This window comes from Prionailurus viverrinus, chromosome E2, assembly GCF_022837055.1.
Source record: "Prionailurus viverrinus isolate Anna chromosome E2, UM_Priviv_1.0, whole genome shotgun sequence".
Classification (NCBI taxonomy): Eukaryota; Metazoa; Chordata; class Mammalia; order Carnivora; family Felidae; genus Prionailurus; species Prionailurus viverrinus.
In genome coordinates, this window is record NC_062575.1 from 47,671,788 (window position 1) to 47,699,535 (window position 27,748).

General features: G+C 55.5%; 4 protein-coding genes across 7 annotated transcripts; 2 read left to right on the top strand and 2 right to left on the bottom strand.

Moving 5' to 3' along the window:
- Positions 1-2: 2 nt before the first annotated feature.
- NFKBIB (NFKB inhibitor beta) lies at positions 3-8,435 on the top strand. 2 transcript variants are annotated; one of them, XM_047834551.1, is made up of 6 exons: positions 3-278; positions 5,699-5,804; positions 6,093-6,219; positions 7,102-7,190; positions 7,280-7,540; positions 8,286-8,435. In XM_047834551.1, the coding sequence occupies exons 1-6, from the start codon at positions 100-102 to the stop codon at positions 8,379-8,381; spliced, it is 858 nt and encodes a 285-aa protein (XP_047690507.1). In that variant the 5' UTR covers positions 3-99; the 3' UTR covers positions 8,382-8,435. The 2 variants fall into 2 exon arrangements, with proteins under 2 accessions (XP_047690507.1, XP_047690506.1); XM_047834550.1 differs by having other exon boundaries at positions 4-278; positions 5,886-6,219.
- A 23-nt stretch (positions 8,436-8,458) lies between these two features.
- Positions 8,459-12,027, bottom strand: CCER2 (coiled-coil glutamate rich protein 2). 3 transcript variants are annotated; one of them, XM_047834547.1, is made up of 5 exons: positions 10,846-12,027; positions 10,569-10,609; positions 10,327-10,414; positions 9,470-9,999; positions 8,459-8,825 (listed from the first exon to the last, which is right to left on the bottom strand). In XM_047834547.1, the coding sequence occupies exons 1-5, from the start codon at positions 10,919-10,921 to the stop codon at positions 8,736-8,738; spliced, it is 825 nt and encodes a 274-aa protein (XP_047690503.1). In that variant the 5' UTR covers positions 10,922-12,027; the 3' UTR covers positions 8,459-8,735. The 3 variants fall into 3 exon arrangements, with proteins under 3 accessions (XP_047690503.1, XP_047690505.1, XP_047690502.1); XM_047834549.1 differs by having other exon boundaries at positions 9,848-10,414; XM_047834546.1 differs by having other exon boundaries at positions 9,470-10,414.
- An 880-nt stretch (positions 12,028-12,907) lies between these two features.
- Positions 12,908-22,800, bottom strand: SARS2 (seryl-tRNA synthetase 2, mitochondrial). Its single transcript, XM_047834540.1, has 16 exons — positions 22,501-22,800; positions 19,509-19,604; positions 18,354-18,383; positions 17,683-17,823; positions 17,546-17,600; positions 16,997-17,060; positions 16,677-16,782; positions 15,963-16,010; positions 15,643-15,751; positions 15,280-15,325; positions 14,843-14,930; positions 14,649-14,758; positions 13,839-13,932; positions 13,656-13,748; positions 13,470-13,535; positions 12,908-13,383 (listed from the first exon to the last, which is right to left on the bottom strand). The coding sequence occupies exons 1-16, from the start codon at positions 22,765-22,767 to the stop codon at positions 13,240-13,242; spliced, it is 1,557 nt and encodes a 518-aa protein (XP_047690496.1). The 5' UTR covers positions 22,768-22,800; the 3' UTR covers positions 12,908-13,239.
- A 178-nt stretch (positions 22,801-22,978) lies between these two features.
- On the top strand, positions 22,979-27,278 carry MRPS12 (mitochondrial ribosomal protein S12). The gene is made up of 3 exons (XM_047834404.1): positions 22,979-23,056; positions 23,348-23,415; positions 26,590-27,278. The coding sequence occupies exons 2-3, from the start codon at positions 23,367-23,369 to the stop codon at positions 26,958-26,960; spliced, it is 420 nt and encodes a 139-aa protein (XP_047690360.1). The 5' UTR covers positions 22,979-23,056; positions 23,348-23,366; the 3' UTR covers positions 26,961-27,278.
- Positions 27,279-27,748: the final 470 nt, after the last annotated feature.

A 27,748-nucleotide genomic window follows, 5' to 3' on the forward strand; every position in this document is an offset into this window, starting at 1 on the left:
GAGTGTTGGGGAATTCCCCGCAGGGCGGAAGCGCCAGGACCTCAGGCAGAGCTTAGTTATAGGCGGGCGGCCGCTGGGACCCCTGAGGCGTCGGGGGCTATGGCGGGGGTCGCGTGCTTGGGGAAAGTTGCGGAGGCCGACGAATGGTGCGACAGTGGACTGGGCTCTCTGGGTCCGGACGCAGCAGCCCCCGGAGGACCGGGGCTGGGCGCCGAGCTGGGCCCGGGTCTGTCGTGGGCGCCCCTCGTCTTCGGCTACGTCACTGAGGATGGGGACACGTGAGTGAACCTTAGGCTGCCAAACCGGGCCCAAGGATCCGACGTCTGATTCCTTATTAGTCTCTGAACCCGGCTTCCTAACCTTTCACTCCTGAATCTAACTTGTGATGCTTGACTTTCTGATCCCTAACCGCCAAGCCCTAACCTCAGTAAAAGCAATTTACTGTCCAACTTTGATCTTAGCGCCTTAATTTCTGATCTTCCTTTCTTGAACTCTGGTTCATAGAGAGCTCCACATCCCTATCCATTGATCCCAAAACTCTATTGATCTTCCTGACCTTATTCCTGAGACCTTTGTTAGAGCTGTAGTTCAGACAGCCCCCTCCTGACCTCCTACCTCCAAATATGATCTTTGATCCTTAGCTCCTGCTTTATGAGCCTGGGACTTAGATTTCCAAAATTAATACTTGGCCTTGACTCCAAGATTCTGCCTTCTGAGCACTGATCTTAAAATCTTACATTCAAAGAGAAAACGTAAGCTCCATTATAGCAGGGTTCACGTGTGAAATATTTATTGAACACTACCAGGTTCCAGGGCCTGTTTTAGGTGCAGTGATAAAGCCGTGAAGAAAACAGACAAAAGCTTAAACCCTTGTGGAGTTTGCGTTCCAAGGGTGGGTATATCGATAGGACAGATGGACTGACAGGAAGACAGGAAGGAAACGCCGAGGGAAAAAAGGAGAAAGAAGGAAAGAAAGAGTCAGAGAAGGAAAGAAAGACACAAAGTGAGAATGAGCGAAAGAGAGAGGAAAGGAAGAAAGACAGAAAAATGAAAAACAATATAAAAGAAAGGCAGGGAAACGGTATGTCTGAAGGTAGTAAGGTCTTTGGGAAAAAATAAAGCAGGAAAATGAGACCAGTGAATTATTTGGGGGGGGGGGGGAGCACTCCATGTAGAAGAGACAATGGTTGTAAAGGCCCCTGTGACGGATTGTACTGGGTTTTTTGTTCATTGTGTTCACTCTTCTGTCCTCAGTGACCGAACAGTGCTTGACCCATAATACGCACTCAGGAAGTAGTGATCTTTTTGAAGAGCCAGCTTAGGTTTCATTAATTTTCTTTATTGGATTTTTGCTTTCTATTTCATTGATCTCTGTTCTGACTTTCATTCTTGCCCTTCTTTTGCTTACTTTGGGTTTAATTTGTTCTTTTTCTTTCTTTCTTTCTTTTTGGTTCTTAAGGCGGCAGCTGAGCTTCTCCATTTGAGACCTTTCTTTTCTAATATAGGTGTTTCATGCTATAAATTTCCCGTAGTACTGCTTTAGCAGTCTCACAAATTCTGATATACTGTGTTTTCATTTTCATTTAATTCAATATACTTTCTAATTTCTCTTTTGATTCCTTCTTTGGCCAGTGGAATATTTAGAAGTATGTTATTTAGTTTCAAGGTATTTGGAAGGTCTTCCAAATGTCCCTTTTTAAATTGATTTTTTAAAAAAGTTTTATTTATTTAAGTAATCTCTACACCCCATGCGGGGCTTGAACTCATGACCCCAGGATCAGGAGTCACACGATCTTCTGACTGAGCCAGCCAGGTGCCCTCTTTTTTTTTTTTTTTTTTTTAAATAATTTTTTTTAATGTTTATTTTTGAGACAGAGAGAGACAGAGTATGAATGGGGGAGGGTCAGAGAGAGAGAGAGAGACCCAGAATCCGAAACAGGCTCCAGGCTCTGAGCTGTCAGCACAGAGCTCGACGCGGGGCTCGAACTCATGGACCACGAGATCATGACCTGAGCTGAAGTTGGACGTTTAACCGACTGAGCCACCCAGGCGCCCCTCCCTCTTTTTTTTTTTTTAATTGCTTTTCAATTTAATTCCATTGTAGATTGAGAACATACTTTATGTGACTTGAATCCTCTTAAACTTATTGAGAATTGTTTTATGGTGGAGAACATTATGTGTGCACTTGAATGGATATTCTGTTGTTGGGTACAGTGTTCTCTATTTTTTTAAAAAAACTTTTTAATGTTTATTTATTTTTGAGAGAGAGACAGAGACAGAGAGAGTGCCAGCAGGGGAGAAGCAGAGAGAGAGGGAGATACAGAATCCAAAGCAGGCTCCAGGCTCCGAGCTGTCAGCACAGTGCCCGACGCGGGGCTCGAACTCAAGAGCCATGAGATCATGACCTGAGCTGAAGTCAGATGCTTAACCGACTAAAATTGTTAAGTAATCTCTACTCCCAACGTGCGGCTCAAACTGACAACCTAGAACTCAAAACCGTGCTTTACTGACTGAGCCAGCCAGGCCCTCTGGCTTTACTAACTTTCTCTTTGTTCTGTTATTTTTTTTTTTTAATTTTTTTTTTCAAAGTTTATTTATTTTTGGGACAGAGAGAGACAGAGCATGAACGGGGGAGGGGCAGAGAGAGAGGGAGACACAGAATCGGAAACAGGCTCCAGGCTCTGAGCCATCAGCCCAGAGCCTGACGCGGGGCTCGAACTCGCAGACCGCGAGATCGTGACCTGGCTGAAGTCGGACGCTTAACCGACTGCGCCACCCAGGCGCCCCTTTGTTCTGTTATTTAAATGGTTGGCCAACTGTGGCCTCCAGGCAAAATCTGGCCAGCCATCTGCTTTCGTAAGGCTGTGAGCTAAGAATGCTTTTTACATTTTCAATGGTTGAAAAAAATCAGAAGAGAAGAAGAATAGTTTGCCGCAAGTGAAAGTTACGTGAAATTCACATTTCAGACTGCACAAAGAAAGTTATGTTGGAATACAGCCATGCGGGGTCATTTATATATTGCCAGTGGCTGCTTTTGTATCACAAGTGCAGAGCTGAGTAGGTGAAAAGAGACACGGTAGGATCCACAAAGCCTAAAATCTTTAACTGGCCTTTATAGAAAAAGTTTGCTGACTTCTGCTTTTTTTGGCTGATATGTCATTTCACATAGGGTAAAAGATGAAAGAACCTCAGAAGAGAATATATTTCCATCTGTCCCCTCCTGGCCTCAACGTTATTGTTGCCATACATTCCACTTACACGTGTGTCCTAAACTCCCCCATACTTTGTTAGTATTTTTGTTTAAACAGTCAGCTATTTTTCCAAATTACCTTCTGAAGAGCCTTACAGTAACAAGAGAAAAAAAATCTTCCATATTTACCCACATAGTTACTATTTTCAGTTTTCGTTATTCTTCTCAGTCAGTTCGTATTGTGGTCTGATGTCATTTTCCTCTTGCTCACAGATCTCCTTTAATGTTGCTTTGGCGATATGGGTCTGCTGCTGATGAGTTTTCTCGGCGTCATTATTTTGTCTTCATGTTTGAAAGACGTTTTCGCTGGGTTAAAGAATTCTGGGTTGACTGTCTTTGAATACTTGAAAGTGGTGCTCCATTGTGTTCCCTTGCCTTATTTTTATTTTTCTGTACTTAAAGTAGTTTTGCCTCTGGCTCGTGTGAAATTTTTGTTTTCATCATTGGTTTTGAACAGGACTTTTATGTTGGGCCTTTGCATAGTTTTGTTTTGTTTTGTTTTTTTGTCTTTTTGTTTTTTTTCCGTATTTCTTGTTCTTGGGAGTCATTGAGCTTCTTGGATCTGTGGATTTGGAAAATTAAATTCAGTGTCTGACTTCGGCTCAGGTCACGATCTCGCAGTTTCTGAGTTCAAGCCCCGCAACTAGCTCGGTGCCAACAGCTCAGAGCCTGGAGCCGGCTTTGGATTCTGTGTCTCCGTCTCTCTCCGCCCCTACCTGCTTGCAGTCTGTCTCTTTCTCTCTCTTTCAAAAATAAATAAACGTTAAAAAAAATGTTCTCTTGTGTTTCATTAAGAATAGCTCTTATGGTGAAGTCTTCAAGTTTGCTAGTCTTTTTTTCCTGCCGTGTTTAATCTGCTACTAATCCCATCCAGTGTATTTTTCATTTCAGATGCTATAGTTTTTATCCCTAGGAGTTTGGTTTGAGTCTTTTTTTTTTTTTTTATCATCCATGTCTCTACTTAACTTTTTGAATGTTTGAGATTCACTTATAATGAACTCTTTTAATGTTTTTGTTCGTTAATTCCAACATCTGGGTCATTTCTGGGTCAATTTCAACGGATTGATCATTCTCATTGTGGATCATGCTTTCCTGCTTATTTGCCTCCCTGGTAATCTTTGATTAGATGCCAAATATTGTGAATTTTACCTTGTTAGGCCAGCAAGTTGTGGATTCCTATAAATATTGTTGAGTGTTGTTTTGGGATGCAGTTAAACTACTTGTAAGCAGTTTGGGCTATCTGGGTGGCTTAGTTGGTTGAGTGTCTGACTTCTGCTCAGGTCACGATCTCACGGTTAGTGAGTTTGAGCCCCACATTGGGCTCGGTACTGATAGCTTAGAACCTGGAGCCTGCTTGGGATTCTGTGTCTCCCTCTCTCTCTCTGCCCCCCTTCCTCACTTGCCTTCTGTCTGTCTGTCTCTCTCTTTCTCTCTCTCTCTCAAAAGTAGATAAACATTAAAAAAAAAAAAACCAACTACTTGTAAGCGGATTGATCCTTTGGGGTTTTGCTTTCATGATTTGTTGGGTGGGTCCTGAGCAGCCCTCATCTAGGACTTATTATTCCCCACAACTGAGGTAAGAGCCTTCCAGAGTATTCTACCCAAGGTCCTTGGGTTTTTCCTAGTCTGATTGGTGGGAACAGGCATTATTCCTGGTCTCCTGTGAGCGATGGGCATGTTTCCCTAATCTTTTTGGATGGTTTCTTCACACCCGTCCATTAATCAGCACTCTCCCAAATACTCGAGAGGCCCCTCTGTAGACCCCCCAGGGTCTCTCCCTGTTCAGCCCTCTCCTCTTGGGTTCTCTGTCCTCTGACTCTAGCTGCCTGCCTTCCCCAGCCTCCCCTCCTTCTTGCCTCGTATGCAATCTGCGAGGCCCCTCTCTGTGCGGTGTCTACTCTCAAGATGGTAAACTTGGCAATCAGTTGAAGGGCTCACCTCATTTTGTTTCCTCTTTAGGGATCATGGTCATTCATTGCATGAGGACTAGTATCTGGAAAACTGTTGCTTCCTATACCATAGTTTGTCAGATTTTTTTGGTTGATTCAGATGGGAGGGAAATCTGGTCCCTGTTATTTCGTCTTGGGAGGCAGTAGAAGTCCTACTTGATACACACCGATGAGGGGCTCCTGGATGGCTCAGTTGGTTAAGCATCCGACTTTAGCTCAGGTCATGATCTCGCGGTTCGTGGGTTTGAGCCCCGCATCGGGCTCCACGCCCACAGTGCGGAAGCTTGCTTGGGATTCTCTCTCTCTCTCCCTCTCTCTGCCCTTCCCCCACTCTCACTTTTTCTCTCTCTCTCTCTAAGTAAATAAATAAACTTAAAAAAAATTTTTAAAAACCAAAGCACTGATTAAACAAATATGCTGACTTAACTGACCTGACCCTCCTAGATTCCTGACAGTTGGTTCCAGACTTCTATGCTCTGCTCCCTGTTTTTGTCTTCAGGGCATTGCACTTGGCAGTGATTCATCAGCATGAGCCCTTCCTGGATTTCCTCCTAGGCTTCGCGGCTGGCACCGAGTACCTGGACTTGCAGAATGACCTGGGCCAGGTGAGCCCCCCCGGGGGACAGTTTAGGGCTTGGGACTGGGTTCTCCGTGCACCCCCTGATCCCTGCCCTCTGCTCCCGCAGACAGCCCTTCACCTGGCAGCCATCCTGGGGGAGGCCTCCACAGTGGAGAAGTTGTACGCGGCGGGTGCCGGGTTGCGTGTGGCGGAGCGCGGGGGCCACACGGCACTGCACCTGGCCTGTCGCATGAGGGCACACGCCTGCGCCCGTGTGCTACTCCAGCCCCGTCCCCGGTGCGCCAGGGGAGCCCCCAACACCTACCTCGCTCAGGGCCCCGACCGCACCTCTGACGCCGACCGCCTGCCTGTCACCTCGTACCCCGACCCCGACTCGGAGAAGGAAGATGACGAGAGCGAGGAGGATTGGAAGCTGCAGCTGGAGGCTGAAAACTATGAGGGTGAGGGGTTCTCAGGCACCGGGCAGGGCTTGGGCTCCCAGGCGGAGCGAGAATTCCTGGCTCTGGGCTCGGTTCTCCTGACTCAAGACCCAGCCCCTTGGGGAATAATACCGAGGCTTCAGGAGCCCAGGCATTGGGAAGGGTCCCCACTCGAGCCCCAGATTACTGAGACTTGGTCATGTCGAACTCGGAACCCGGACCACTTGGGACCCAGACCTGTCACCCACAGGCCTGGAGCCACTAAGATCCAGTTGTTGGGTCCAGCTTGCCCAGCCTGAAGGCACAGCTCCCACCCTCTCACCAGCCACAGGTTTCAGCCCACCCGGGACGAGGGAACTCAAGGCCCAGGTTCCCAGAGATTGACACTGGGTTCAAGGACAGCCCTCAGCCAGGCCTCATGAGAAAAAAGGCATCTGAGTCTCGGCTCCCCCACCTCTAAGCCTGACTGCCTGGACCTAAGCCCCTTCCACAAAGGGACTGAGATCACCCAGGACCCCGTGTCTAGGGCCCACTCCACCTTCCAAGGTCGCAGGCCCTTCAACTACTCGGGACCCAGGAATTTGGGATCCAGGCCCTTTGTGAAGTAAAGACCAGAGACTCGGTCTCCTGGTCCCAAGATCCAGGCCTCCTGTCCAAAGCCCCCAGGCTCTTCATCCATAAGCCCCAGACATGCCACAAGCCGGGCATTGGCACCCCCAGTAAGTTCCAGACCACCGAGACGTAGGCATTTGGGCTGCAGAAGCCTGTTTGACATACCCAGGAAATCAGGAGCTGTACCCCAAACTCAGTGTCCTCAGGCCACAAAGCCGTCCCCTGGGACCTTGGCATTTGAGGCCCAGGCCCCTCAGTCCCATCGTCCGACACCTGTCGCCCTATCCACAGGCCATACCCCGCTTCACGTGGCCGTCATCCACAAAGACGCAGAGATGGTCCGGCTGCTCCGGGAGGCTGGAGCTGACCTCAACAAACCGGTGAGCTGCCCTGGGGAGAGGATGTGGCAGGGAGACTTGGCCCCCAGAGTGGGGCAGGGCCTCCCTGACCCCTCTGTTGCGCCTCGCAGGAGCCCACGTGCGGCCGGAGCCCCCTGCACTTGGCAGTGGAGGCCCAAGCAGCCGACGTGCTGGAGCTTCTCCTGAGGGCAGGGGCCGACCCCGCCGCCCGCATGTACGGTGGCCGCACCCCACTGGGTAGTGCCACGCTCCGGCCCAACCCCGTCCTCGCCCGCCTTCTCCGTGCACATGGAGCCGCTGAGCCCGAGGACGAGGACGACAGACCCGGCCCCTGCAGCAGCAGTAGCGACAGTGACAGCGGGGACGAGGGCGTGAGTGGGGAGGCGGGACCGGGCGGCCCAGCCGGGGGGGTCAGGGTAAACGGGCAGACGGGAAGGGGGAGAAGAGACATTAGGCAGCACGTTGAGACTGACCTCGGGCTGCTGTGATTCGAGAACTCGGGCAGCTGTGCGGGGAGACCTGGGCAGGGGTGGTGGGGAGCACATGGGTAGTGGTGGTGGGGAACCGAAGGCAAGGGCAGAGGTGGAACTCGGGCAGAGTTACAGAAAAGACCTCGATCGTGGTGACTGATAATGGTACTGGTTGGCAATGGTGGCTGACAGCGTAGGGAGTGATCTCACAGGGCAGGAGTCGGAGAACTCAGGCTCCGGGAAGCACTGATTCCAACCCTGGCGGCAGTGGGGAGAGACCTCCGGTGAGGAGGTTGCATTGGAGAACCCAGGTGGCAGAGACCCCACTCTGGGCAGGGACGATGTTGGGGGGACGGCGAGGAATCTGGATAGAGGCAGAGGGAGGGGGCGGAGGAGGGAGACCCCAGTGGCTGTGGCTGCCTAAGTACTGGCAAAGCAGTGGGGCCGGAGCCCAGGCAGTGGTGGTGGGAGAACACAGGTGACCTTGAATGTGGTGTGTGGAAAACTAAGAGCAGGGAAGTTGAAGGATGACTGGGCGAGCTGGGGCTTCGAGACAAGACCCAGCTGTCGGGGTGGGTGGAAGCAGCTGGACAGCAGGCGGGGTGACAGCCGCCTGAGCCCCTGTGCCTGCCCCCTTTGTCCCCAGGATGAATACGACGACATCGTGGTCCACAGTGGCCGCGGCCAAAACCGGCTACCTCCCACCCCAGCCTCGAAACCTCTCCCTGATGACCCCGTCTGACCTCATTGTTAATAGGATTTCCAATTTAATAAAATCCCAGTTCTGACAACCAGAGACCGTTCCCGGGTCCCCGTCTGTCTAACATCAAGTGCCACACGAGCCTTAGCGGTTTTCTTTGTGCTTTATTCACTCGGCAGGGTTGGAGTGGGTTACATGGGTGGCCGGGTGTTTCCGAGTCGGTTGGAGCCCAGCCCCTCTACCCAGCTCAGACTCGGCCCCTCGGGCCTGGTCGCGTGGCACACCTGTCCCCCCATTCCTTCAGGCTGGGGAACGGAGTGGGGTGTTAGGTGAGCTTTGGGGGTCAACAGTCATAAGCCATAGGGTGTGTCAGGAAGGAGGACGCGAGGTCGGGGGTCATCCCTCCCTCCTGATCTCCTCCCCGAGAAGCTCCGTTGCCTTCTTTAGCTCATCTCGCACGTGCTCCAGCCGCACCGTGTCATGCTCCTGGGGGGATCAGAAACGGGTTGATCAGCCCACCCACCTTCAAGGGCAGGCCCCCTCAGGAGTCACCCATGAATGTGGGCCATGTCAGTTTACATGCCGGCAGCCGGCAGCGGTCCTCTGGTCCCCAGACGGACCACGGTGGTGACCGCAGTGGAAGAGTAGACTGGCCGACGTGGCCAGCGGTGCAGTCTGCGTGGACCGCCACGGCCAACGACAGCAGGTGGGGCTAGTAAAGGGGCCCTGACCCATTTGTGAGGTGCTGGCCGGTTAGGCTGCTGCTGCCAGTCATGGGGACGTCTTTCTTTCCACGGCCCAGCAGTGGTGTCCACCTGTGGTCCAGCGAACCGAGCACGGCAGCCACTTTTCACGTGGCCAGACGGCGCGTTACTGACTACGGTGGCGGCTAACTCGGACGCTTCCGCGCGATTCTGGTGGCCATCTTGGTTACTGTACTCTTGGTGTGGAAGCCATCTTGGCCAAGCAGGGGCCTTGCTCGGATGTCGCTGCCTAGTCCTGGTGTCCGTTCCGGTCACCATGGTCCATTTGTGGTGGACAGTGGCCGTTTACGGCCCAACTGGTACCCATTTGGTAGTCGACTCCACTGGCCGTTTGGACTACCCCGCTTGCCCGTGGCCTCCACTCACCTCCCTCTCGGAAGCCTCTTCCTTCTCCTCCTGCTTGGGCCCGGCTTCTGGCTGGCGGAGGCGGTGGTGATGCGGCGAGTCCTCGTGCCTTTCTCCTCCACCCGCCTCGGCCCCCTGCCACAGGCCGTGGCCCGTGCCCAGCACCTGCACACCCTTCTCCTCGGCCTCAAACTGGGCTGTCTCCTCGTCACTGGCCTGCTCTGCCACTCGCTTGTGGGGCCCCCCTCCACCCTCTGGGCGCCGCTTCCACGGGCCTTCGAAGGGTTCCACGGGCCCCCTCTTCTTCCTCTCCTCCTCCTCCTCCTCCCGCTCCTGCTCCTCCTCCTCCTCCTGGTGGAGCCGGCTATGGAGCTGCTCGCGGATGGTCTGTTCCCGCACCTCAGACTTGTGGGCCCTCTCGGCTGCCTCTTCCTCATCCCTCGCTTCCTGGCTGGACCTCATCTTCCCAGCCTCTTGCTTCTTGAAATCCCCAACCAGTAGGCCTTTCTCTTTGGTGGACACACAGCCGTAGGGCTCTGTCTCACACATCTCTGGTGGAAAGAGAGAGGATGCTCTCTGTGCAGCAGAATCGGGAACCGGACCTGGAGGAGTTCTGGGGCCTGCCCGAGGCCCCACAGGGGGGCTGCCCAAAACCGGGAGAGGAGGGTCAGGTCTGGGGGATGTTCTCTGCTCCCATCCCGTACCTCTGCAGGGACCCCCCAGGGTGGGGCTGGAGGCCGGACGGGACACTGGGCGTGCCGTGCCAGCCCAGGCAAGGGGGCCCTGGGATGAGACCACCTTTCCTCCAGGCAGCCCCGGCCGGAACCCCGGGTGGGGTGGGGGCCCCCGAGAGGCTCTGGGGCCTGGGCCCTCCTTACCTTTGTGGAGGAGAGCTGTGCAGGGGCTTCTCTGGGCCCGGCCCAGCGTCAGCACTTCTGTGACCACTTCTGCCAGACAGCGGGTCAGCTGGGCGTGAAGGGTCAGAGGGGAGGTTGAGGGTAGGGCAGACGGGAGGAATGAGAGCAGTGGGAAGTTTGGGAGGGAGATGATCATGGAGGCCGGTCAGGGAGGGCCAGGGTCTGGGGAAGATGAGGCAGGGCAAGGGGTCTGCACTTCTCACCTCTTCCTTGGAAGGTCTTGGCGCCAAGGGAGCAGCGGTGGCTGTGGAAGAAGGAGGTGGGTGCTGGTACCCTCGGTACCCCGCGGGCACTGTCCTCGGTGCTGATCCACGGTCCTCTCCCCAGCCTACCTGCCAGGTGCACCGTCCCTACCTGGAAGCTCAGCCCGTGAAGTCTCTAGTCCAACCCCAATGGGTGCACCGTTCCCGCCCCCCGCACCCCCAGTCCCTGGTCCCTGAGCTGGCCGCAGAGGTGTCCTCTCCAGTTCCTGGCACTCACCGGCCCCCGGCAGCAGCGCCAGAAGCAGGGGCAGCGGCAGCAACAGCAGCACGGAGGCGGGCCCGCGGCTCTGCATGGTGGGGCGTCGGGACCAGGGTGCTCGGCGCCGCGCGGGACGGCGCGGCAGCTCCTTATAACCCGCGCCAGTGGCCCCGCGGGGGAGGAAGTGACGTCATCACCGCCCCTTCCCCGCCCGCGCTGGGGTGACAGCTGCCGGGCGGCCACCCGCCGGAGACCCTCAATTATTCATGGAGACCCACGTCCCGCACCCGCTCCTCTTCCAGCTAATGGTCCCGGAGCGTCAGCATGGAGGGAGGGTGCTTCCCCCAGAGAGACACGAGAGACACGGTCTGTTGAGCTTAAGGCTGCACGGGGAGGGCGACCTGAGTTCGAATCCAGCGGCAGCCATTCACAGATAGACCTCAGGCAACTCCATCCCTTCTTTGGCCTTTTCCTCATCTGGAGATTTGGGGGTCCTAAACCTACTTCCGCAGAGGTGGTGGCTGGGTTCCGCCTGAATCCCAGCTCCACCACGGCCGGCTGTGCAGCCTGGGAAAACTGCCAGACCTCTCTAGGATTGGTTTTATGCTTTGTGAGACAGCGCGGGTGGCCACCTGCCCCACAGGTGAGGGGTAAATGCATAACGGGGGCGTAAGGTCATTTAGACAGTGTCTGGCCCTGGGAACTACACCCGTCCCAGCACCCTCAGTCTAGTAGCTTTTATTGAGCACCTACTGTATGCCCCACCCTCTCAGAAAGCCCGGGTGACAGCAGTGAACAAGCAGGCAAACTTCCCCGTCCTCTTGGACCCGACATTTGAGAAGGGGAAGACACAACGCTCAACTCCGCGCCTATAAGGAAGGAGGAAATGACCGCAGACTCCTGCATCACACAGTGCGAGCGGCTTTTCCTTTGGCTGGCCAGGGAAGTCCTCTCTGAGGTGGTGATATGTGGGCTAAGGCCTGAGTCATAAAATGGAGGCAATCACACAAGACTGAGGGGAAGAGTAGGCCACAGAAGGGACTAGCCAGCCCAAAGGTCGGAGTCAAGAATGAGTCTGCAGACTGGGGCGCCTGGGCGGCTCAGTCAGTTAAGTGTCTGACTTCAGCTCAGGTCATGATCTCGTGGTTTGTGAGTTTGAGCCTCACGTCGGGCTCTGTGCTGACAGCTCAGAGCCTGGAGCCTGCTTCAGATTCTGTGTCTCCCTCTCTCTCCCTGTTCCCCCACGCTCACATTGTCTCTCTCTCTCTCAAAAATAAATAAAAATTAAAAAAAAAATGAGTCTGCAGTTAGGACAGCAAGATCAGAGCACGAGAGAGAGGAGGTAGGTTGAAACGGAAGGCAGGGGGCAGACCACGCGGGGCTCTGTGGGTCACGGGGACAGCTCTGTCCTTTCCCCTGAGATGGAGCTACACGAGGGCTCCAAGCGGGGGAGGGATGTGACCAGACACAGGTGTCCGCAGGGTCGCTCTGGCTGCGTGGGGGCGGGGGAGCGAGGAGATGGTGGAGGGGCTGTCGTGACTCTCCAGATGGGGAGAAAACAGTGGACAGGACCGGGAGGGACCAGGGAAGGACCGAGGAGGAAGAGAGTAAGGGCGGATTCTGGTAATGGTTTGGAGAAGGAGCCGCCAGGGACTGACCTACGTGGGCACGAGGGGAGCAGAGAGTGACCGAAGGGCTGTGGCCCGAAGAACTGGGAAGGCAGTTCCATGTACCAAGACAGGCACAGCGAGGGGAAGAACGAGTTCTGCTTCGTGGAGTTTGTGCTGCCTACTGGACCCCACCCCCCCCAACCCCCTGCAGTGGAGATGGGGGAGTGAGGTTGAAACTGGGGTCAGTGCAAGGTGCCCCTCGTCCTAGAGCAAGGGAGAGGCCTCGCACCCTCTCAGTTCCTGAGGTGGCCCCCAAGTAGCCCTCCGTGTGCTCTGGGGGCTGCTGGACACTCTTGGCCATGGTCCCTGTGGCCACAGACCCTATGATGGTTTAGTACCTCTGACCAACTGCCCAGCACCCCCGCAGGTCAGCCAGGGTCATCTCCCTTGCTCACAGATCCACAAAGGCCTTGGTTCTGACCATTTATTGGGGACTCTTCTGCTAAGTACTGGGGGAGGGAAGAAGGAAGGACGCTTGGAGGCCTCTTCCTCTCCTTCCCCCATCCCTACAACCTTTAAATCCCCAGGCATCCTGCTTTCCGGTGCAGGCTGGGACCACCAGTGACAACAGGGTCACCGGCTGATTCTGAGGAAGTGCGGAAGTAGGAAAGGGGCCCGGGCACGGAGCCGGTGTGAGGAATGCAGATGTCAGGACGGGCTTAGGAAAACGGGTCCCAGGTCTCCAGGGTCCCCTGAGCTCCAGGAAGCAGCAACAGCCCTGCTGACCGATGGTGGTGAGCTCTCAGCTCGAAGCGGGCCGGCCCGGGAGCCTGGGCTTCTGGGGCTGGTTGGGGCCGATGTACTGGAGAGGCACGTGGGTGGGGGCCGTGATCCGATCGGTGCCAAGGTAGGGCTGGAGGGCAGGGGGCACGAGGACCGAGCCGTCCTGGGGACAGAGCAGGCCTCAGGATGCTGCCACTGACCCGGGCCTCCACCCTCGGCCTCCCTGGGTGGGATCTTTCCACCGCTCACCTCCCGCTGGTTGCTCTCCAGGAGGGCGATGAGCAGGCGAGGGACGGCACAGGCTGTGGCGTTCACCTGGGGGAGAGGCGTGCTCGCGTCCGCGACGACCTCTCCTGCCCCGGAGAGGCCGAGGGGGTGTGGGCCTCAGGGAGCGGAGGCTCTCGGGAGGCTAGGCGAGGGGGGGCGGGCGCTTACTGTGTGGGCAAACTGCAGCTCCCCGGCCTCCTTCTGGAACATGATGTGCAGCCGGCGGCTCTGGAAGTCCGTGCAGTTGGAAGCACTGGTGACCTGGGTGCGGGGAGGGGTGGGCTGAGAGGATCACCTGTGGGGGGTCCGGTCCCGGTCCCCCACTGCGTCCCCACCGTGGCGGGGGCTCACCTCGCCAAAGCGGCCGCGGCCCGGCATCCAGGCCTCGATATCGAACTTGCGGTAGGCGGGCAGACCCAGTTCCTGGGTGGGCATGTCCAGGACGCTGCGGCGGAAGAGAAAGTCGTGGCGAAGGTCAGTGCGAGGCAAGAGGAGGTGGCGGCAGTGGTGGAGGAGGAGGGGGAGGAGGGAGAAGGCATGGGGGGGGGGGTGATGGAAGAGAAGATAGCCAAAAAAGAGGAAAACGGAAGTGAAAAAGGAGGCTGAGCTGGTGGCGACGAGGGCACAGAGGCGAGGCACGGGGCAGTGGAGAAGGCGGAAGGGGAGCGGATGGTGGGGGAGGACGGGGAGGAGAGTGGGCATGTGGCCACTCTCGGCACCCTGGGTCTGTAACGGGTCACCGAGAGGAAAAGCCCACATCGCCCGGCCTCTCTGGAAGCCAGGTGTGACGGATAGGACGGGAGGGCGTGGGGCCACCCACCAGGTCCTGCCTGAAAGGGAAGGGGGCGCCCCCGCCCTCCCCGCCGAGCCCAGGCAGTGAGGAGCCCCTTGGGGTGAAGTGCCGATGAGGCAACACCGAGGGATGGGAGCCACGAGAGGGAAGGGGCCCGGGTCCCCATCCCCGGGGCGCCCTGTGCCACTCAGGCTGCCGTCACCGTCCTATGGTCCCACACGGGAGGTTACAGACTGACAGATACGTATCCCGCATGTATTCCTGACAAGGGGCAAGGGGGCGGAGGGAGAGGAGGTGATGAGGGCGTGTAAGGTGGGGAGCACCTAGCCAGCCCGTCCCTCCTCCCTCACCCCCACCCTTCTCCGCACCGGAAGTGCAGGCCCAGCTCCGTCAAGATCTCCATCTGCAGGGACAGGAACTCCTCCAGCAGCTGTGAGCTCTGCTCCAGCCCAGGGCCTGTCACCCCAAACATCTCCACCTGGGGCAGTGCAGCGGGCACAGGAGTCAGAAGGCCCCCGGCCACTGGAGTGAGCCCTCCTCCCCAGGTCGTGGCTACACCAACCTTGGTGAAATGATGCACTCGATACAGTCCCCATGGCTCCTTCCCTGTGTCTGTCTCAGCCCGGTAGCAGGTACTGGAACAAACCATCCTGGGCCGGGGGGAGGGGGCAGGGGAGGTAGAGTCAGGGAGGGGAGAGGGAATGTCACAGTGGGGGACAAGATCTAAAGGAACCGGACATCGGGGCGCCCGGGTGGCTCAGTCGGTTGAGCGGCCGACTTCAGCTCAGGTCACGATCTCGCGGTCCGTGAGTTCGAGCCCCGCATCGGGCTCTGGGCTGACCGCTCAGAGCCTGGAGCCTGTTTCGGATTCTGTGTCTCCCTCTCTCTCTCTGACCCTCCCCCGTTCATGCCCTGTCTCTCTCTGTCTCAAAAATAAATAAACATTAAAAAATAATTAAAAAATAATAATAATAAATAAATAAAGGAACTGGACATCACCTGATTGGCAGGTCCCTGAAGGCCACAGAGTGGTCCATGAAGTAGCCTGGGAGGAGAGAGGAACAGAATGTGTCAGCCAGGATGGGTCACCACCATCCACAGGAAATCTCTGTGACAATTAGAAAAGATGTCCTCTCTGGTAGACACGACCTCCCGTCAGGGCATGGGGCTGGATCCTCACTGTACTGTTGTGCAGTAAACAACCTACACAACTGTACAGGCTGGCCCTGGGGGTCACTGAGACATCCTAGGCAGGCAGCTGTCACCCCCAGGATGCTCCTGGTTATCCCCCTACAATCCCTCCTGCTCTGAGGACACTGGAGGTAACCTCACCCCTGCTGCTGCCCCCAAGCAGGTGCTTACCAGCGAGCCCCACCTCTGCTGTCCCAGCCAGGTTGAGGTCTTCGAAGCGGGATGGGTCGATATTGTAAATTTGGGACGGGTTGGCATTTGGTGTCATCCCACAGCCTTCCTGGGGAGGAGGCCAAGCCACAGAGGTCAGGGGACAGATAACCTCAGCCTCCTTTTGCAGGAACAAGCCCCGCTCCTCCCCAGGAAGCACCTGGAGTTGCCCACCCTCAACCCAGTCCCAGGGCCGTCTCTGCAGGAGAGACAGGCTGTTCTTCACCCCTGGGGTCCCCGGAACAGGGCCTGGCACGCAGCTGGGTGCGGGGGGCACTCACAAACACAGCTCCCCGGAGAAGGTCTGGCACTGTCATGGGAGTGAAGCCCTGTGAACGGGAAGGGGGCGGGGTGAGGGCACGGCCAGGACCCCCACCAGACCAGGGACACTGCAGAGTGGGCCAGTGACTCCCTCTTGTCCTTCAAAACCCATTCCGCCTCAGAGGAGATTGAGGGAGGCTTCAACTGGCTTGGAGCCAGTAGGCTTGGAGCTGGCTTCGGGACCCTGGTGTCCCTGCCGCCGGGGCCCTCTCTGCCGGTGCTTTGCGGTTTCCTCTCACTGCATCTCACACAGGGTAGCGGGTGGTGTAGTTAGAGCTTTCTGTGGCTCCCCAGTGCCCTCAGGAAATGGCCTGAGGCCACGGTCAACAGCCCATGCCTTCAGCCCCCGCCAACCGCTCCCATTCCGGCAACACCTCCTTTACACTACGGCAGGTGGTGAGGTCCCAGGCACAGGCCCTAGGGCCGGCTCCAAGCAGCAGCCGTGAGATCTTGGGCTAGTTACGCCCTCTCCGGGCCTTAATTTCTCCATCCCTGAAGTGGGGATAAGAGCATCTACCTCATAACGTTGCTATAAGAATTAAATGCGTCGGTAATACACGCAAAGCTCTGAAATCATGGCTGGAGCACAGGGAACACCCTCCTCCCCGTCTTGGGCCCTCTGAGTCACTGTCGACGTCACCCCCTCCAGGCAGCCCTCCCATCCCGACCCATACCCGCTGGATGAGCTTGTTGAGGGTGAAGTTGACCAGGCCGTGCTGCAGGAGGGCCCCAGCCCCACGGAGATAATAGGAGCGGTGGCCGGACACGTGGGACAGGCGCCTGGGAGACAGACGGGCAGACAGGCGGGTGTGTGTGGGCCGGGGCTGGTGGGGGAAGAGGGGGACCCGAGCACCCTGAGGCAGAGGCCAGGTGCCAGGCGGGGGACCGGGCATCAAACATTCATGCGGGGTGAGGCCCGGGCGGCTCCACACCTGGTGCTGAGCCAGCTGCTGGGGCGGGGAGGGCGGAGGGGGCGCGAGCGGGCGGAGCTCACTTCTGCCGGATGATGTCAAGTTTCTCCGCGATTTCCAGGTGGCCCCGGGGTTGGAAGGAGAATGCTGGATCCGGATGAGAAGCAGTGGAATAAGGAGTCGGGAGAGAGACACAGAACAGGGACACAGACAGGATGAGAGAGCCAGCGGGAGGGAGAGGCAGTAAGAGGGAGCGAGGGAGACAGAGGGAAAGGGAGAGGGGAGAGAGAAGAGAGAGAGGGAGAGAGAGAGAGGAGAGGGCGGCAGAGGCGGGACTGGCAAAGGGAGAGATGGCGAGAGACGCGGAGCCGAGGTGGGAAAGGAGAGAAAAGGGAAAGGGAAGAGAACGTTAGGAGGAGGTGAGAAAGAGGTGGGTGGGTACAGAGAGTCAGAGCCAGAGAGAGAGAGACACCGGAGTCAGGGAGGAAAACCCAAGGGAAACAGCCAAAGCGAGCCAGGGACGGACTGCCATACACACACAGGGCAGAAGGCAGGAGGAGGGGAGCACCGGCCACGTCCCACACCCCAGGGACACCACCCAGCCTCGGCTCCGGGCCTGGGGGCTGGCCCACCTGGCTTGTCTCCGACCACGTGGAGCACCCGGGCCTGGCTCTCGTCCCCGACGGGCTGCAGGGACACAGCGGGAGTCACGGGGAGGGTGGTCCCGGGCGGGCCCCTGGGCTCCCCCACCACCCAGCACCGCGCTCACCACATCCGGGTGGGTCTGGTTGGGCAGCCTCAGCGCCCGCAGGTAGAACTCCTCTTCAAGCTGAGTCTCCTTGGGGTACAGGACCATGAGCTGCTCGCGGATCTCTCGGCCGTGGGCCCGCAGACTCTGATACTGGGGGTCCTGGGCAGGGGGACAAGCCGGGTCAGTCCAGGAGAGGGCGGGGGGGTCCCTCAACCAGTCTGACCTTGGGCCTTGCCGGCACAACCCCTGTGGTCGGCACCCACTCTCTCTTTGGCCCAACATCCTGAATTTCTGTTTGGGAAATTCCCTCACCTCATCTCACCACCACATGGCAAGTCCAGGGGGCCGTGACTCAGGCCTGGCCTACCAGAACATTCTATCGCCTGGGCCACAGCGATTGGCTCGAAGACAGGCACGTGATCCGAGCCCCAGGACCAGGGGTGCAGCAATCAGGGAAGCGGTCCCCTTCGGGCCCCACCCCGCCTCCCCTTTCTCTAAGGGCAGAAAGCCGGTCTGGGACCAAGGGGGAACTAGAACCAGATATAAGCCAGCCTCTTAGGTTTCAGGAACCAATAGATTCACTTGGATCAATAATCCTGTTTGTTGTCTTCGGTCACAAGGTAGGAATCACGACCCCCGTGGCACCTGCCCACTCCCCCCAGGGGCAGGACACCGGCCCTCGGGAGTACCTGCTGCACTTGAGTGTTGTCCCGGTTGACCTGGTAGAAGAGAGACGGAGGGGGTGATCAGGTTCGTAAAGCTGGGGCCGGGGAGGAGGGAAGAAAGGAGGGGTGAAAGGTCAAACAGGGCCGGGTGGGGTGGGGGGAATTCCTTGCTCTGTGGGTGCCTGGCTGGACAGACCTTCCTCCCCTCCGTGCCTCAGTTTCTCAGTAAAGCCGGGAGGAGGCAAGATCACGGAACAGTAGCCACACCCGCAGCTCTGCTCATTGAGCCCGTCCCTGCTCTCACACGGCTCTCACGCGGTCCTATCTCTTCACAACCTGCTCCGTGAAGTTGGCATCGGCGTGCTTCCCGTTTCGTAGATAAGAAAATCGAGGCTAGGAGCGGTAAAGCTGGTGAACCTGAACCTTCCTCGAGCCAGAGCGGCAGGCGGAATCAGGCAGACCGGGGTCTGAATGTCGGGTGCCTACCCGCTCCGTGTCCCTTGGGCAAATCTCTCTCCTGCTCCGAGCCTCGGTATTCCCACCTGTGAAATGGGATAACAGGACCTCCCCAGCAGGGCTGTTGAAATGCTTCCCCGAGCAGATGAGTTGGCACTCATGGAACGCGAACTGTGACCAATTTTGTTGTGGTCACTGGCTGCCTGCCCGTGATGCACGTAGTCTGGGGCCTGGCACTTACGTAGGAGGGTCACTGGGAGGTGTAACTAGTTTTGCAGTCGGCCTTCGAGCGGACTGGCGAAAAGCAGCCCGGGTGCCTGGGTGCGAATCCTGCCTCGCCCACTTTCCGGCTGCGACGCTCAGGCACATGCTAACCTCTTGGGAGCCTGGTTGTAAATTGGGTTTGTATTGTTCCTGTCTCACAGAGTTGGGAGGGTTCAGAGGAGGAAAGCATCTAGAACAGTGCCTGGCACACAGTGATTGCTATATAAACAGCTGCTATTATTTTTATGACTACTCTTTTAGGCCCCCTGAGGCAGATGCTCTTGGCTGTCTAGCCCAAGACTACTCAAGCCACAGAAGTCCTGTTTTCTGCCTCTGGCAGTCATGTGAAGAGACACGGTACTACGCGGCCATCTTGGGCTGTGAGCAGGGAAACTGAGGTCAAATCAACATAGCGAAGCCTCACCCACCTAGGACCCCCTCCCTTCCCCTGCCGCTCACCATCAGGGCCCGTACTGCCTCAGCCACGGCCCCCTTCTCTTCCTCCAGACTCTGGATCTGCTCCCGCAGCTGCCTCAGCTCCTGCCATGCTGAGATCTGGGGGAGGACACAGGAGGGAAAGGGGTGAAGGGGCCACTGTCTCCTGCCCCTTCTCGCTGGAGCCTCCCCCTGCTGGCCACCTGGAGCCCAGCAGCCAGGCTCTCCTCGTTCCCTTCTGTACTAGGCTTCCTGATGTAAAGCACACGGCTGCCCAGAACGTAAGACACATTTCCCAGCCTCCTTTGCAGCTACTTGTGCTCACGTGTCCAAGATCAACCGATGGACGTGAGTGGAAGGGGAGAGTGTGACTCTTGGGTCACCTCCTTGAAGACAAGCCCCCATGCTGGGCTTTCTCTCACTCCCCTTGGACTGGATGACAGGCTCTGAAGCACAGCCAAACCGGACAGCATCCTAAGGGACGCGGAGCAGGAGGGTGAAAGGACCCAGGCGCTGAGGGGCACAGAGCTGAGGCCCCGCCAGCACTCACCTCTGAGTCTCAGAGAAGAAAGAGGCAGCCTCTGTCCTATGGGGCTGCCGTGCTCAACCCGTCCCCTCCAACAAAGCAGGCTCAGCTCTGGTTCACGGGCACACCTACTGCCGTGAGGTGCCTCTGTGAGCCCGCAGCCCTGGGCAAACCCCTCTGTCCTCTCTGCCTGCAGTTTTCCCTGTGATAAAATGGTGCAAACAGCACTGTCCTACCTCCCCGGGGCTGGCAACTGGGAGGGGGAGCAGGCCATAAGGTGGTTTGCTGCCCACTGGGTGGCTCCCCCGGATGTCCCCTGGACACTCACTATGCGCAAGAGTAACTCTAGGAAAAACACCCCCCTCCCGAATGTGCTCCTCCTCCAGGGACAGCCCCACAAACTCCCATCCCCGGCCGCAGGACCCTGAGCCTCCTGCCGGATGCCACCCCAGCCCTGTGGCCAGGTTCCATGTCCCGACGTTTCTGCCTCCTGAATGTCCATCGCGTCTGTCCTGCTCCCATCCCCTGACTCCTGCCCCTCTCTGCTCCAGATCCTGTCATCTGCCACGAGGACCGCTGTGCTATCCTCCCAGCCTTCAGGCTCACCTCCTCCAATCCAGCCAGAGCTCTTACACAATCCCTCTCCTGCCTGGAGGCACCCATAGCCCCCCAGTGCCCCTAGGAACAATTCACATGCCTTGTTATTGCCCATAAAGCCACATGCCATTTTCCTCTTCACATTTCATGCACTAAAGAAGTGTTTTTCGAGCTTTGGGATGTGATCCATTAGCGGGTTATAAATAATTCAAGACTGCTAAACCAGCACTTTAAGAAATTGTGGTAAAATACAAAGTTTAGCATTTTATGGGGCGCCTGGGTGAATCAGTCGGTTAAGTGTCCGACTCTTGGTTTCAGCTCAGGTCATGATCTTATAGTTTGTGGGTTCAAGCTCTACACTGGGCTCTGTGCTAACAGGGCGGAGGCAGCTTGGGATTCTGCCTCTCTCCTGCTCACTCTCTCTCTCTCTCTCAAAATAAATACGTAAACATTTAAAAAAATACATAAAGTTGGGCGCCGGGGTGGCTCAGTCGGTTGAGCGTCCCACTTCAGCTCAGGACATGATTTTGCAGTTAGTGAGTTCAAGCCCCACGAACTCTGTGCTGACAACTCAGAGCCTGGAGCCTGCTTCCGATTCTGTGCCTCCCGCTCTCTCTGCCCCTCCCCTGCTCATGCTCTGTCTCTCTCCCAAAACTAAACATAAAAAATTTTTTAAAAATATATAAAGTGTAGCATTTCAACCATTTTTAAGAGTACAGTTCAGGGGCGCCTGGGTGGCGCAGTCGGTTAAGCGTCCGACTTCAGCCAGGTCACGATCTCGCGGTCCGTGAGTTCGAGCCCCGCGTCGGGCTCTGGGCTGATGGCTCAGAGCCTGGAGCCTGTTTCTGATTCTGTGTCTCCCTCTCTCTCTGCCCCTCCCCCGTTCATGCTCTGTCTCTCTCTGTCCCAAAAATAAATAAACGTTGAAAAAAAAAAATTTAAAAAAGAGTACAGTTCAATGGCACTAAGTATATTCACACTGTTGTGCGGCCATCCCCACCATCCATCTCCAGAACTTTATCTTCACAAACTGAAATGCTATACCCATTAAACACTATCCCCCTGTTCCCCTCTCCCCAGCCCCTGGCAACCGTCATTCTATTTCCTGTCTCTGTGCATTTGACCACTCTAGGTACCTTGCGTGAATGGAATTATCCAGCTTTTGTCTTTTTGTGACAGCCTTAGTTCACTTAGCGTCATGTCCTCAAGGTTCATTCATGTTCTAGCATGTGTCAGAATTTCCTTCCCTTTGGAAGGCTGAATCATATCCCACTGTGTGTACCGTAGGCCATTTTATCTATTCGTCCGTCGGTGGGCACTTGGGTTGCTCCCAAGGTCTAGTAATAATGGTGACTCTGCTTCTTGTTCCCTGGCACGTAGTATTATATTATTCACCACCTCATTATCAAAGCCTGGGGCATAGTAGATGCTCCCTAAGCAGCTGTTCGGCAGAACCATTAATTAAATAATTATTTAAATGCTTGCTACCTGTGGGGCAGGTGCAGGGTTCTTACTCTCCAGAGGCAACCCCCTCTCCACCCTCGTCTAATTCACATCCCTGTCCCTCAATTTCTTCCCCCTCCCCTATTTTCTTTTGTGGTCTTCAGGAAGCCTGGCAGGAGGCTGGAGCACAGAGAACATCGGCACGTAGTTAAGTTCCTAAGCGCAAAGCAGGTACTCAGTACGCTTTACGGAACAGGCGCATGGTGGGTGGGTACACAGTAGGGCCCTAGCACTCCGTGGATAACTGGCACATCTATGGGTGCCAAGCACAACATACTGGCTAAACTTGGGAAGAAACGGAAATTCCTGCAGTAGTTTCGCCTCCTGCTGGACAGCATCTCGCAAGCCCCGTTCCGCCCCGCAGCTGACGGCCGGCGCAAGCGCACTCACGATCGCGGGCAGGTCTTCGGGCCGCAGCTCCCCCTTGCGGAGCTGCAGGGCGCGCGCGGCCTCTTCCGGGCATGCGCACAGAGGTTCCATGTCCAGATGAGGGAGCGCGCTGTAGCCCTCGCGCGCGTGCTCGTACAGGAGGTTCCGGTCTCGTCTCTCCGTGGCAAAAGTTCTTTTTGGGCTATGGCTGCCGATGCAGCCTCTCCGGGAACGAAGACCCCGACCAGCCACCAAAGGCCACAAGCGCCGCGCCATGGACGCCGCCATCTTGGACAGGGGACAAGGAGTCACGCCCCCTTCGTCCCGCCCCCTCCGCGTTTAGACCAATTGCAAAGCAGCCGTCCTGCCAATCAGACCCTGGATGGGGTGAGCGCCTCTCGAGCCTCAAATACAGTTCGATGAGAAATATCGACTGTGATTGACTCTGTCGTTGACCAATCGTCATCTGTGCCCCGCCCCTTCAGCGTACACGGGAGGCAGAACCAGCCAATCCCTGCCGGGGTGACCTCCGGAAGGGGCAAGAGGCAGATTCAGCGTGCCTGCGGACCCTGCAAGGGTCGGTGAAGTTGATGGAAATCATTGGATTCTACCAGTTTCCCCGGCCCTCTCCTCAGTTTCCCTTCTGCTTCTGTGTGCGGGGAGCGGGAGAGGTTGTTGGGTGCCCACTCAGAGCGAAACTAAATTTACCGAGGGAATTTCTGTCAGCAACGTGTGGGGTTGCAGTTAGACCGTCAAGGAAATTCCTTGGATTTAATCAGAAGGCTCTGAGGGCGTGGTGGGGAGAATTTGGGCCCTTGTCCGGCTACGGCCACTTTTTCCTTCCTGATGCTCGTATCCCCTCACACAGGGACCCTGCAGGCGGTGGGATGTCCTGGTCCGGTCTTCTCCGTGGCCTCAACACGTCCCTAAATTATGGTAAGTTAGGGGCTTGAGCTGCAGAGACGCAGCAGGATAAGGGCTATCCCCGCCGGGACTTGTGTGCCTCTGCCGCAGCCCCGGGGGAATCAGGGGTTAAATTAGGGATGGATGGATACACGGTGGGTTTTAGCAGAGCTCGGGCTGCGGGGGCAAGAGGTGGGAAGTGGTTGCCTTGGGGGCTACTATGCGTCGTCAGGGGGCATCAGGAGTTTGGGTCAGTTGCTGATTTCTTCAGCAGGTACTTATTAAATTCCGTGGGTGGGACAGCCAAGCAAAGCGCTTGGCTCATTCATTCAGCTGATATGTATTTTTTTTAATTCTTGATTTTTAATTTTTTTAAAGTTTAAATCCAAGTTAGTTAACATATAATGTAATAATGATGTCAGAAGTGAAATTTAGTGCTTTATTACTTACATATAACACCCAGTACTCATCCCAACAAGTGCCCTCCTTAATGCCCCTCGCCCCCATTTAGCCCATCCTCCCCACCCTACACCCCCTCCAGCAGTCCTGAGTTCTCTGTATTTAAGGGTCTCTAATAGTTTGTCTCGCTTTCTGTTTTTATCTTAGTTTTGCTTCCCTTCCTCTATCTTCGTATGTTTTGTTTCTTAAATTCCACGTATGAGTGACAGCGTATGATGTTTGTCTTTTTGTGGCTGACTTATTTTGCTTAGCATAATACACTCTAGTTCCATCTATGTTGTTGCACATGGCAAGATTCCGTTCTTTTTGATCGCTGAGTAATATTCCGTTGTGTGTATGTGTATATACCACATCTTTTTAAAAAATTTTTCTTTAATGTTTATTTTTGAGAGAGCATGACCGGGGGGGGGGGGGTGGCGGTGGCGGGGAGACACCGAATCTGAAGCAGGCTCCAGATTCTGAGCGGTCAGTCAGCACAGAGCCCGACATGGGGCTCTAACTCAAAAACCAAGGGATCATGACCTGAGCTGAAGTTGGACACTTAACCGACAGAGCCACTCAGGTGCCCCTTCTTTATCCATTCATCCGTCGATGGACATTTGGGCTCTTTCCATACTTTGGCTATTGTCGATAGCGCTGCTATAAACATTGGGGGGCATATGCCCCTTCGAATCAGCGTTTATGTATCCTTTGCATAAACACCTAGTAGTGCAATTATTGGGTCATAGGGTAGTTCTATTTTTAATTTTTTGAGGAACCTCCATACTGTTTTCCAGAGTGGCTGCACCAATTTGCATTCCCTGATGATGAGCATCTATCCTCTCATTGTATCTGTTGGCCATCCGGATGTCTTCTTTGGAGAAGTGTCTATTCATGATTTTTGCCCATTTCTTCACTGTATTGTCTTTTGGGTGTTGAGTTTGATAAGTTCTTTATAGATTTTGGATACTAACCCTTCATCTGATGTGTCATTTGCAAATATCTTCTCCCATTCTGTCGGTTGCCTTTTAGTTTTGCTGATTGTTTCCTTCGCTGTGCAGAAGCTTCTTATCTTGATGAAGTCCCAATAGTTCATTTTTGCTTTTGTGTCCCTGACCACTGGAGACATGTCAAGTAAGAAGTTGCTGTGACCAAGGTCAAAGAGGTTGTTGCCTGTTTTCTCCTCTAGGATTTTGATGGTTCCTTTCATACGTTTAGGTCTTTCACCCATTTTGAATTTATTTTCGTGTATGGTCTAAGAAAGTGGTCCAGGTTCATTCTTCTGTATGTCGCTGTCCAGTTTTCCCAGCACCATTTCCTGAAGAGACTGTCTTTTTTCCATTGGATATTCTTTCCTGCTTTGTCAAAGACTAGTTGGCCATCCGTTTGTGGGTCCATTTCTGGGTTCTCTAGTCTGTTCCATTGATCTAAGTGTCTGTTTTTGTGCCAGTACCATACTGTCTTGATGATTACAGCTTTGTAATACAGCTTGAAGTCCGGGACTGTGATGCCTCCTGCTTTGGTTTTCTTTTTCAACATTACTTTGGCTATTCGGGGTCTTTTGTGGGTCCATACAAATTTTAAGATCGTTTGGGGTGCCTGGATGGCTCAGTCTGTTAAGCGTCCAACCGGCTCAGGTCATGATCTCCCCCTTCTGAGTTCGAGTCCCGTGTGGGGCTCTGTGCTGACAGCTCAGAGCCTGGAGCCTGCTTCGGATTCTGTGTCTCCCTCTCGCTCTGCCCCTCCCCTGCTCTCACTGTGTCTCTCTCAAAAATAAATAAACATTAAAAAAATAATAATAATACAAAGAAAATTTTAAGATTGTTCTAGCTCTGTGAAGAATGCTGGTGTTATTTCGATAGGGATTGCATCGAATATGTAGATTGCTTTGGGTAGTATCGACATTTTAGCAATATTCGTTCTCCCAAGCTGACTCGATATGCGTCCCTCGTGGCAGCCTTTACACACCATACTCAGGAGGGAGATTCGATCATGGTGTTTGTGATACAGTGAGGCCACTGAGCGGCAGTCTTACTCAAGGGCACGCCACTAGGAAGAGACTCCTAGGAACGTCTCAGCCCCTCTGAGGATTCTGCTGTAATGTGAGACACAGAACATGAGCCAGGGCCTTCCCTGGATGTGGAGGGAGCATAAAGTTTGTGTGTGAAATGAGTGTGCCAGGGAGGAGGAGGGACACCTCCCGGAAACATCCCATTGGGTTGCTGTGGGGCGGGCACAAGTTAATATAGGTACGATGCATAGAACAGTACATGACATGGTGTGAATCTGTTTGCTTTTTTTTTTTTTTTTTTTTAATCATTTATTTTTGAGAGAGAGACAGAGCATGAGCAGGGGAAGGGCAGAGAGAGAGAGGGAGACACCGAATCCGAAGCAGGCTCCAGGCTCCAGAGCCCGACTCAGGGCTCCAACCCATCAACCCACGAGATCATGACCTGAGCTGAAGTCGGACACCCCACCGACTGAGCCACCCAGGCGCCCCTGAGTCTGTTTGTGTTTGTTACTGTTTTTAAGCAGCATTAAAGTCAGTATCTTCCTTGCGAATGAAATGAGTTAATTCACGTTAAACGTTTAAGATAGAACCTGACCTGTGGCGGTTGCTCAGTAGACGTTATTGCTAATATTAGCAACCACCTCTGGACGTAAACAAATCCGTCCTTGTAAAGTGCTCGCAACAGGGCCTAGAAGTCTTATGCGTTGCCTTCATTGGGATGATAACCTCCCTCCGCCCTCCCGGTTGTGTGTCTCCAGGCCTAGCCCTGGTCCCGCAGCTCGGGGCCGCCCGCCCCATGGCCACCCTGAACCAGATGCACCGCCGGGGGCTTCCGAAGCGGCCGCCTGCCCCTCCGGGCCCCACGGAGGGCCGGCCGCAGCTGAAGGGCGTGGTTCTGCGCACGTTCATCCGGAAGCCCAAGAAACCCAACTCGGCCAATCGCAAATGCTGCCGCGTGCGGCTCAGCACCGGCCGAGAGGCCGTGTGCTTCATCCCCGGAGAGGGCCACAGCCTGCAGGAGCACCACGTCGTGCTCGTGAAGGGCGGCCGCACCCAGGACCTGCCCGGCGTGAAGCTCACCATCGTGCGCGGCAAGTACGACTGTGGCCACGTGCAGAAGAAGAAGTGACCGCCAGGGCCGCCGGCGGCCGGGGCTTCCCCCAGAACGAGAACCTTCCGCTCCCGGTGCCTGTGGGGTCCTTGGGAAGCTATCCCAGCCCTGGAAGCACCTGGTCCGTGATTCAAATCCTGGCCTCGCCTCTTCCGTCTGGAACGCTGCTTGCCTGTGGGGGTTCTGGGTGTGAATTGGGAAGAGGCACCCCCTGGCCACACCCTTGCCTTCCCTGTAGAGCGGTGGCTCCGGGGGGCCTCTTCTGTTGGGATAAGGCCCTGGCTCTGTGCTGCCATCTGCTGGGGAGGAATGGCAATAAACGCCCCTACCCCCATGGTTGTGATGTGAACCCTCCTGCACGGTATTTACCCTCTGCGTGGTATTAGCCTGTGACATCCCCCGTGGGCCTCGATTTCCTCCAGAAAATAGCTCCACTCACATATCCCCCTTCTTGGTATAAATTCAATGCTCTAAGTGCATAACACATGCCCCCCTACTTTAAGCTGCTGGTAGGCAGCGCTGGGTCCACCCTGTTCCCTTCCCCGCAGGCCCAGGATCTGTGCAAAGAGAGCCCGGCCCTCGAGCTTCCCCATCTGTGGAAGGGGCATTGAAAGGATCGGTCGGGATGCGCTGCTGCCCACACGGGAGCTGCTCTCCTAGGTTATTTTCAGACTCCACACCCACCTGGATCCGAATCCTGCCTCTCCCTCCTTGTTCTGTGACTTCCCGCTGTTCCCTCGCTGGGCCTCAGTTTCCTCCCTCAGGAAATGGCACCGGGAGTGATACTGACCTCACCTGATCACGCG